At 40.4% G+C, this 10337-nt stretch overlaps 1 protein-coding gene across 2 annotated transcripts in view; it reads left to right on the forward strand.

The window, feature by feature from the left end:
* Positions 1–10337, forward strand: part of LOC122563760 (potassium voltage-gated channel subfamily KQT member 4-like) — a 631877-nt gene that overhangs the window by 522816 nt on the left and 98724 nt on the right. For both annotated transcript variants that reach the window (XM_043717964.1, XM_043717965.1), the window contains exon 9: positions 7277–7429. In XM_043717964.1, coding sequence (XP_043573899.1) covers positions 7277–7429 — 153 coding nt within the window. The remainder of the gene's footprint in view (positions 1–7276; positions 7430–10337) is intronic.

The raw sequence follows: 10337 nt of genomic DNA on the forward strand, positions 1-10337 counted from the left end.
TTCACTTTCAGCCTTGGGCGACTGTCTGTGTGGAGTTTGCACGTTCTCCCTGTGTCTGTGTGAGTTTCTACCATGTCTTCAGTTTCCTTTCACAGTTCAAAGGTATGCAGGCAAGTTGGATTGGCCATGATAAATGTAGGGGTTATAGGGAATTGGTTGGGTCTCTGTGGGATGCTCTTTCATGGACCAAAAGGCCTCTTTCTGCATTAAAGAGATTCTATGAAGATCAGATTTTCAGCTTGCACTGCTCATCCTGGGCAGAATCATGCTGAGGAAACTGAGATCTCACCTGTTGGCCACAGACTTTGAGAAAGATTTGCCTTGCCTGTTTTTAGGAAGGCACATACATCACTAGCTACCAGTAAGCATTCCCCTGGAATCAAAACTATAGGCATAAATGGTTTAGGACACAAGAACTAGGAGCAGATATATCTATTTCAGCCCCTTGAGCTTGTTTCACCATTTGATACAATCATCATTAATCTCATCTTGGCTTCAACTCCACTTTCCTGCCCACTCTCCATAATCCATCGACCTATTACTAATCAAAATCTATCTATCTCCTCAAAATTACTCAATGTCTCAGCATCTTTTACTGAAATATTTGTATCATCGATAGTCATAGGTGAGGTGACGGAAAACTGGAGGTTGGCAAACGTGGTGCCACTGTTTAAGAAAGGTGGTAAGGACAAGTTAGGGAACTATAGACTGGTAAGCCTGACATCGGTGGTGGAAAAGTTGTTGGAGAGAATCCTGAGGGACAGGATGTACATGTATTTGGAAAGGCAAAGATTGATTAGGGATAGTCAACATGGCTTGTGCATGGGAAATCATGTCTGACAAACTTGATTGAGTTTTTTGAGGAAGTAACAAAGAGGATTGATGAGGGCAGAGTGGTAGATGTGATCTATATGGACTTCATTAAGGCGTTTGACAAGGTTCCCCCTGGTGAGTAAGGTTAGATCTCATGGAATACATGGAGAACTAGCTATTTGGATACGGAACTGGCTCAAAGGTAGAAGACAGAGGGTGTGGTGGAGGGTTGTTTTTCAGACTGGAGACCTGTGACCAGTGGAGTGCCATAAAGATAGGTGCTGGGTCCACTACTTTTTGTCATTTATATAAATGATTTGGATGTGAGCATAAGAGGTATAGTTAGTAAGTTTGCAGATGACACCAAAATTGGAGGTGTCATGGACAGCGAAGAAGGTAACCTCAGATTACAACAGGATCTTGATCTGATGGGACAGTGGGCTAAGAAGTGGCAGATGGAGTTTAATTCAGGTAAATGCGAGGTGCTGCATTTTGGGACAGTAAATCTTAACAGGACTTATACACTTAATGGTGAGGTCCTAGGGAGTGTTGCTGAACAAAGAAACCTTGGAGTGCAGTTTCATAGCTCCTTGAAAGTAGAGTCGCAGCTAGAAAGAATAGTGAAGAAGGCGTTTGGTATGCTTTCCTTTATTGGTCAGAGTATTGAGTACAGGAGTTGGGAGGTCATGTTGTAGTTTTACAGGATATTGGTTAGGGGGCCACTTTTGGAATATTGCATGCAATTCCGGTCTCCTTCCTATCGGAAAGATGTTGTGAAACTTGAAAGAATTCAGAAAAGATTTACAAGGATGTTGTCAGGGTTGGAGGATTTAAGCTATAGGAATCGACTGAACAGGCTGGGGATGTTTTCCCTGGAGCGTCAGAGGCTGAGGGGTGACCTTATCGAGGTTTACAAAATCATGAGGAGCATGGATAGGATAAATAGGCAAAGTCTTTTCCCTGGGGTGCGGGAGTCCAGAACTAGAGGGCATAGTTTTAGGGTGAGAGGGGAAAGATATAAAAGGGACCTAAGGGGCAACTTTTTCACGCAGAGGGTGGTATGTGTATGGAATGAACAGTAGAGGAAGTGGTTCTCAGCTAGTACAATTGCAACATTTAAAAGGCATCTGGATGGGTATATGACCAGGAAGAGTTTGGAGGGATATGGGCCAGGTGCTGGCAAGTGGGACTAGATTGGGTTGGGATATCTGGTCGGCATGGACAAATGGACCGAAGGGTCTGTTTCCGTGCTGTACATCTCTATGACTCTATCTACCATATTCTGGGATAGCAAATTCCACAGGTTCACAATCTCTTATAAGAAGTAAATTCTCCTTATCTCTGTCTTAAATCTGCTCCCCTTATCCTAACACAATGACATCTCCTTCTAGATTGTCTCATGTGAGGGAACATCTTCTCTATGTCTACTTTGTCAATTCCTGCAGCACCTTATAAACCTCACTTAGATCGCTCATTATTCTTAATGGTCTTCTAATTCTTCTAAATTGCTCAATCTCTCTTTAACAAACAAACCCCCTCATCTCTGAAATCAATCTATGAACCTCCTCTGAACTCCTGCAGTGCAACTGCACCTTTCCACAAGGGATGAAAATTGTACTCATTTATCTGGGGTTTGGCCAATCAGAACTTAGCAGTGCCCCAGTGGAGGCCATGGCCATTCAGAAGAAACAGCTACCAGACTCTTAGAATCATGAAGTGACCCAGGCCAAGGTGAGTAATGTAGGGAGAAGGTAGTTTCATGGGGAATGATGCAAGAGTTTTCTCTGAACTCTCAAACTATTATAAAACACATGAATTTGAGAATTTGGACCTAACAGAATAGGGTTATATCAGGATGCCCAAGCTTTTCACTTTTAAGATTGCACAAAAAATTAATTAATGTTACCATTAACTGAGCTTGGTACCCAAATTTGGGTTTTATCCATTAATAAAACAGAAATAATAATATAATTTCCAAATTTTCAACTGCACAAAAGTCAAATCAGTTAATCCAGCAAATAAGAAATGTCAGTGCAAAAATAATTGAATTTCTGAGTCTTTGGCTCAGGGGCTATGCATGGTCTCGAGCCACTATATTGTCACTAGAGCAAAGTGCTTTGTTGACTTGAATATGGACGTAACACTTAGCAATAGGAAACAATAGTGGTTTTTGCAATTTATTTTCAAATTTTAGAACAACAACAAAATAACGTTTTTATATACTTTTGAGTGGTCATGTGGTTTAAATGGAAAATATTTACTAATTCTGCATTATAATTCTGCTACAGAACCTGGTCTGCAAGTTGACATTGTACCCCAGTGTTCACCTTATGAGACTGTTCTGGGTGCTTTGCTGCACTATAACATCTGCATATCTCCATCCCAGTAATTACGTGGTGTTACTGTCTCCTTCATGTTCTCCTGTATCATGTGCTCAGTGTGACTAAACATTTTTCTACTTTCAGTCCCAGCCTTTGCTGCATGAGAAGTTCCTTCCTGAATTGTTCAGCTGAAAGTTCAACTATTCCTGCTCTATATCTCTTCTAATTCTCACCCTATTCCCCAAATTCCTTTACTTTCCCCCTCAGTTTTCATTTTTCTTTGGAGCCACATGCTTCAGAATCAGCAAGCAGTCTGTCGTCATTATAGCTGTCACTTATAGTAATCAAGCTGAATTGCATAGCGGCATCATTTGATGATCAATTCGCTCTGTATTTCCCAGGGAGCAGGAACATATCTGTGTTTTATGGATCATTCATCGTTGTTCCCTGGAATACATAAATTGATTAAACCTTGGCCAAAAAGGAATCATATTTTCCAACAATGAGTTAGATTAATGAGGGTGAAGAAAATTCAGTCCAACTAAATGCTCTAAAATGCATATGAATGCCTACATTATACAAGCATTTTTGACTTGATGCAGGTGAATCTGTATAAATGTGCCCCACCAAGATGTTTCAGTTTCAAATTGGTCAAAGGAGCTTGTCTATTTATTTGCTTTGCAATATTGTTTTATTGCTAGCTCAAAAAGAAAATATATCTTTATTCTCTGCATTAAATATCTTATCCCATAAAATAATAGAGGACTAATTAACTTGCTGAGGGTGTTTAGCACCATTTTCTACAATGTGTTGCAGTGAATACTTCCAGATTGCAAAGTAAGGGCTGAAAAAAAAATCCCATGTTGATCACATAATGCCAGTTAGCTATAATAGTTAGTTTGGATGATGGAGAAGTTTGAGGGGTGGATCGTGAAATCTAAAATAATTCCATCTAAAACTTAATTCTGTTTTTGTGAGCACCATGACCTTATCAATTTCAAATCTCATTCCTCCTCTCTTCCCATCTTTCTCTCTGTACAAGTCCCTCTCTCTCTCTCTCTTTCACTCACGCACTGTCTACTTCTGTTGTGCTTCACCTTGTGGCTATCCTCATTTTACTGCATAATTAGAAAATAATTTAGAATCTATTGGTTCTTTTCCTCATTTTCCAAAGCTACTCTGGGAAAACAGGGAAATTATACCATAGCTCAAATTAAATCACTTCACAAAGGTCAAATAGTATTTGTCTCCTACCTGGCAGCTGTACTTCACCAAATGCTTTGCAAAGCACCAGACAAGTACTACTCACTCTGAATGCTTTCACTGATATGCTCACATAAACTTCAGAACCTGAGAAGCTAAAAATTCAGTTTATGTTTTGTTTCCTTTTTACGGATTAAAGTGACAGTATCTTCTTTGTGGATTCAGCAAACTTTGGGTGAGAATTGTTTTAGAATTAGCATAAAAATTGTTGAACTCAATCAATCTCATTCAGTCTGTTACAGTGCTTCTGACCCATTAATTTTCATTTATTGGTAGGAGAAATGCCTCTAGCTTTCAAAGGTGCTGTGCAGTGCATTTCCTTTCAGCTTGATGTAGCATGCTTCAATGCTTATAAACTAGCCCCCCCACCACCACCCCACAACAAGGCTACTACTTTCCAGATGTCACGGATCTGTCACTGAAGCTAGACATGACTAGGCTTATGTGACCAAATCCTCTGTGGGATGACTTATCTAGTAGCACCAGTAATTAACTCAAGATGACTAGAAATTCTCCATTTAGCAAAAGGCAGGTCTGCTCTCTGATGCAGTGAGAGCCCCCCTAATTTGAACCATTGTGTGACCAAGATGTGAAAGAAAAACAGAGATAAAGGGTTTTTTGCAGCAGTCTTGCCTGGTTCCCTTTGTCCAAATCTTTTTCTAAACTTTCCATTCTTTTTATATTGTAGTGTCCATTAGCAACTAATTCACCAGCAGAAATTGTTGGATTGTAGTGTACCTGATGAGATATTTTTCTGCTTCAATGATGCTTCCAATTGCCAGTGTGCCCAGGGACTCTCCTCACATTGCTGAACAGCTGGAACTATTCAGGAGCTGAACTTGTGAATAGAGTTTTTATTTAAGTTTGAACGTCTACTTCTAACTTAGTGTTTCAGTGGATGCCAGTGATTGTGGTACTGACTGTGTCTTGGAAGTCTGCAGGTTCTGTTTCTGGTTATTTGTTGGGATTGCATAGTGAAGACTATAACTGACCAAAAAGGTCCAACACTAGGAAAGAGGAGAATCAACCAGTGTACTCACTCTTGGTGGTCTACTGAATTAGCTGAAAATGTGTTGCTGGAAAAGCGCAGCAGGTCAGGCAGCATCCAAGGAACAGGAGAATCGACATTTCGGGCATAAGCCCTTCTTCAGGAATGGCGGGAAATTGTGGTCCTTGAAGAAGGAGGCCATCTGGGTCTGTTTGAGAACGTGGCTGAAGAGCTTCTGTGCAGAGGAGATGACCTGGGGTGTGCAGTGAGAGAGGGACTCACTGAAATCCTTGTAGAGGGAGGAAGAGCGCTTCTTCAAGGAAGCCATCCTTGTAAGAGGATTCGCAGTAGGTTAAAATCTTTGAGAGAAAGTGAGGGCTGCAGATGCTGGAGATCAGAGCTGAAAATGTGTTGCTGGAAAAGCGCAGCAGGTCAGGCAGTATCCAAGGAACAGGAGAATCGACGTTTCGGGCATAAGCCCTTCTTCAGGTCTACTGAATTATCTTTGCTTGAAACTGAGTATGAGGAGAAAAGCCTCAGTTATGAAGCCTTGATTGGTAATTTTCGCATGAGAACTATCCACTAGCAACCAATAGCAAAAGTTAACAAATTCGAAAGAGGAGGAAAGGAACCCAGGAAAAGAATGATGAGTTCAAATACTCATTACTGCAAATGAAGTCTGCTCCCACCACAATTGTGAAAGAGATCGAACATCTGATGTATGCCTTTGTTGTGATCCTTCACAATAACAACAGTTAACACAGGTAACTTGTGTTACAATAGCAGCTTTAATATAGTAATACATTCCAAGGAGCAAGATTTAATATTGAACCACATATAATATTGAGGCAGATGGATATAAAACAAAGAGGTTAGTTTTAAGGAGCAATTTTTAGGAGGCATAGAAGCTTAGGTAGGACATACAAAAGCTTTGTGCCCCACCAGCCGAAAGTATGGCCTCCATTGTTGGAGCAAATAAAATAGGAGATCTAAATTGGAGTAGTACAGACATTTGGAGTTTTTGGGTTGGATGATTTACAGAGATGAGAGGTGAAGCCGTGAATGGATCATGAATGGATTTGCAAACAAGGATGAGAGCTTTAAATTTGAAGTGTTACGTAGCTGGGAGTCAGTGTAGGTTAGTTGAAGTACATGTGACAAGGGAATGGTACTTTGTATGATTTAGGACATAGGCAGGAGATTTTTGAATCAAGTTTGTGGAGGTTTGAATGTGGGAGGCCACATAGAATAGTCAAGTCGAGAGGTGATAAAGGTATGGATGAAGGTTTCAGCAACAGAAGCTGAATTGGCTTGCATTAGCTAATGGCTTGGTGCTGAAATTAGGCAGTCTTAGTGATGACACTTACTGTGTTTTGATGGATACCTGGAACAAATATGAAATTGAAGTTATGAATAGACTAGTTGATCCTCAGACTTTTATGAGGGAGAGAGATGGAGTCAGTGGCAACGGTACAGAGTTTGTGCTAGAAATTAAGTCAATGCCTTTGATTTTCCAGTATTTAATTAGAGATTCTTTTCTGCTCATGACAAACTGCCAGACAGATAAATGTCTAACCTCTCCTGTAATAAAAAATATTGCTCATCAGGCCTTTTTTCCTAAAATAGATGACAAAACTGCCTCCAGAGCTGGGAGCACTTCCTACTCAGTTAAAGCTAAGTGTTGTTCCAACATAAATGGCCGAGTTCCCACTCTGTCGTGTGATCCTAGTCAGGGCCCTCTGGTAATGCCAGGAAATCCTGAACAGCTTTTCCCTGGGCACCAAAATCTAAACCATGCAAATAAATAAAAGATACTGTCTCTTTAAGAGAATCCAAAATGTTTAGCATCAGAAAGGAATGATCATTTTCATTTGTTAAAACCAAACTCTAGAGAACTGGCAATTATGCTTGAATCACTGAGCCGTTGGCGCAATGGTGGACTTAGAAATTCAGACTGCAAAAAATTACAAGAAGAATCCCCACGGATACATGCATTTCATTCAAGTCAAAGACTAATTGTCCCCCCCTGTAATTTGGGGGAGAGGTAGGTGACAAATATATTTACCCTAAGCCAAATTTACCATCTGTTTCCATTTGTGTGTATGTGTATGCTTCCCTCTAGCTATGGTCATATGTTTTCATTGTTCAGGTATAACTTAAAAGTCAACTTATGGGATGAGAAGCTGTATTATCTGTTTTATTTAGTAAGTCTTAAGGTAAAGGAATCCAGAAAGAAGTGTTTTGCAATGCCTTGATAATGCCAGTATGCTACCTAAACCAATGAATTCTAATCTTTAAGAGAATACCGGAAGACGAGTACCAGATAGATGACAGCTTCCTCAAGGAAAATGTTAGCTAACTGTGTTTGAGGACTGAGAATAATTTGCCCGTTTCTCTTCCCAGTTGGGGAATGTTGACCAATGAGTTATCACCAGGGAAGAAAACATTCAAATGTCAAAGATTACTTCAGGATCCTGCTGTAAATATATTTTCTGACTGTCTTTGACGATAGACTAGTTATATGTGAAGTACATTTAGATTACTGTTCATATACATTTAGTCCTTCCATGGGTGATGAGAGTTAACTCCAACAGGCAAATGCTGTAGCAAAGACTGCAGTTTTCATATGTGTCCCCAAGGACACTGTGTGGCATTAAACCAGCAGATTGAGGAGTCTTTTGGAATATAGGCATATACTGACCATTTAATATGTCATCCCAGCAAAAATGCAGAGAATCATTTCTTCTCTCACATGACTAGCAAGTGGTGCTTGGAGTAGGGGGCCATGTTACTGAAGTTTGGAAATATTGGAAGAGGCAACAGTCACTCATCCCAGAAGTTGTGCACTTGTTTTTTATCATCTCACACTATTAATCCTCATTTCTCTTTCCATTCTTCCATTCATTAACATTAGTGGGAAAAAAACATCGAAGAACAGGTTTGTACATTCAGGACAGAATGTAATGCAATGTTTTCAAATTTTCAGCCCCAATGAAAAATATATTTACTGTGTTAAGTTAAATTGTGTTTTATTTTTGAAAAATCAATGTTTGTACAAGATGGACTGATTATAGCTTGCTGTTAACATTCTGGACTGTTTCCTTGTACTCTTTATTTGCATTTCTGCATTCAAAATTGTACAATTGTGAGCTTGTTGTTTCATCTGTTCAGAATCTTGCACATTTTACTCTGTCCTGCTCAAGAGAGAAGCAAGTTAATTTTATTTTAAACTTAACTAAAATTAAAACTGTTTGAGAAATTAGGGCAGTTAGTATCAGGCCTTTTTCTATGAACACCAGTTCCAATCCATTTGATCTGATGGAATTAGGTCTCTCTGTTGCAACGTTTGGTTACACTGTGCCCATAATTTAAGCACTATGAGGGAGCAGCTTTTTGTCATCTCTTGGTGGTAGAATTGTAGCCTCAGAACAGGATGTAGTTTGCATTGTCAATAGCTGGGAAGGTAACAGTGGCATTGAATGTTTTGGATTGGGGATACTTCCAGGCTGGAGCAGATAAATAAAATCTCCCAAGTTTGCCGTCCACTGCTGCCTGAGGTAGGTCACCGGTAGTGTCCATGAAAGGATGACTAAGAATAACGTATTTCACCTTGCCTGGGACAAGCAGGCAGAGTTAGCATGCTGCTTGACTATGATTGCAGTCTTCCCCATGAGGCAGGGTGCCATAAGCCACATGCGCATCACTTTGTGGAACACACGTATAGATTCAAAGATGCACCACAAGCAAAAGGAATTTATTTTCTTCGATGTCCAGATAATATAAAACGTAACAGGTTATAGTCCAACAGGCTTATTTGGAAGTACAAGCTTTCAGAGTGCTGCTCCTTCGTCAGGTAGCTTGTTATTCCAAATAAACCTGTTGGACTATAACCTGGTTTTGTGTGAATTTTAACTTTGTCCACCCCAGTCAACACTGGCACCTCAACATCACAGGTAATATATGATGATAGTTAGGAATTACAATGGTCACTGTCTTATATCCTGAAAGTACTCATGTTGCTTTTGTTTTGCAACAGCCACAATACCTCAACATTTGAGTCACTACAAGAAATGAAAGGAAGCTTATTGGTGGACAAGGCCAGCTGGCTAACCTCTTCACTCAGGACTGCAGTGCACAGTAGAGGGAGACAAAATGACTGGAACCATACACCACTTAGTCTCATATCTGTCATTGAGAAAATGGTAGAATCCATTATAAAGGAGGTATTAGTAAGATATTTGCAAAAGTCATAATACAATCAGAGTCAATGCAGCTTTATGAAAGGGAAATAATGCTTGACACATTTGTTAGTGTTATTCGAGCAAGTAGCATGTAGGGTGGATAAAGGGGAACCAGGTGATGTAGTGCATGTGAATTTCCAGAAAGCAATCAATAAGATGCTGATAAGATCTGGTGGCATTGTGGATGATATATTAGCATAGTTAGTGGATTGGCTAACAAACAGGAAACTGGGAATCAGGATAAGTACTGAAAATGTGTTGCTGGAAAAGTGCAGCAGGTCAGGCAGCATCCAAGGAACAGGAGAATCGACGTTTCAGGCATAAGCCCTTCTTCAGGATTCCTGAAGAAGGGCTTATGCCCGAAACGTCGATTCTCCTGTTCCTTGGATGCTGCCTGACCTGCTGCGCTTTTCCAGCAACACGTTTTCAGATCTGATCTCCAGTCAGGATAAGTAGCTCATTTTCAGAGGGACAAACTGTTAACTTTTGGAGTGCCATAGGGATCTGTGCTGAGGCTGCAACTATTTAGAACATAGAAGAATACAGCGCAGTACAGGCCCTTCGGCCCTCGATGTTGCGCCGATCCAAGCCCACCTAACCTACACTAGCCCACTATCCTCCATATGCCTATCCAATGCCCGCTTAAATGCCCATAATGAGGGAGAGTGCACCACTGCTACTGGCAGGGCATTCCATGAACTCACGACCCGC

This window comes from Chiloscyllium plagiosum, chromosome 27 (assembly GCF_004010195.1).
Source record: "Chiloscyllium plagiosum isolate BGI_BamShark_2017 chromosome 27, ASM401019v2, whole genome shotgun sequence".
NCBI classification, from domain to species: domain Eukaryota; kingdom Metazoa; phylum Chordata; class Chondrichthyes; order Orectolobiformes; family Hemiscylliidae; genus Chiloscyllium; species Chiloscyllium plagiosum.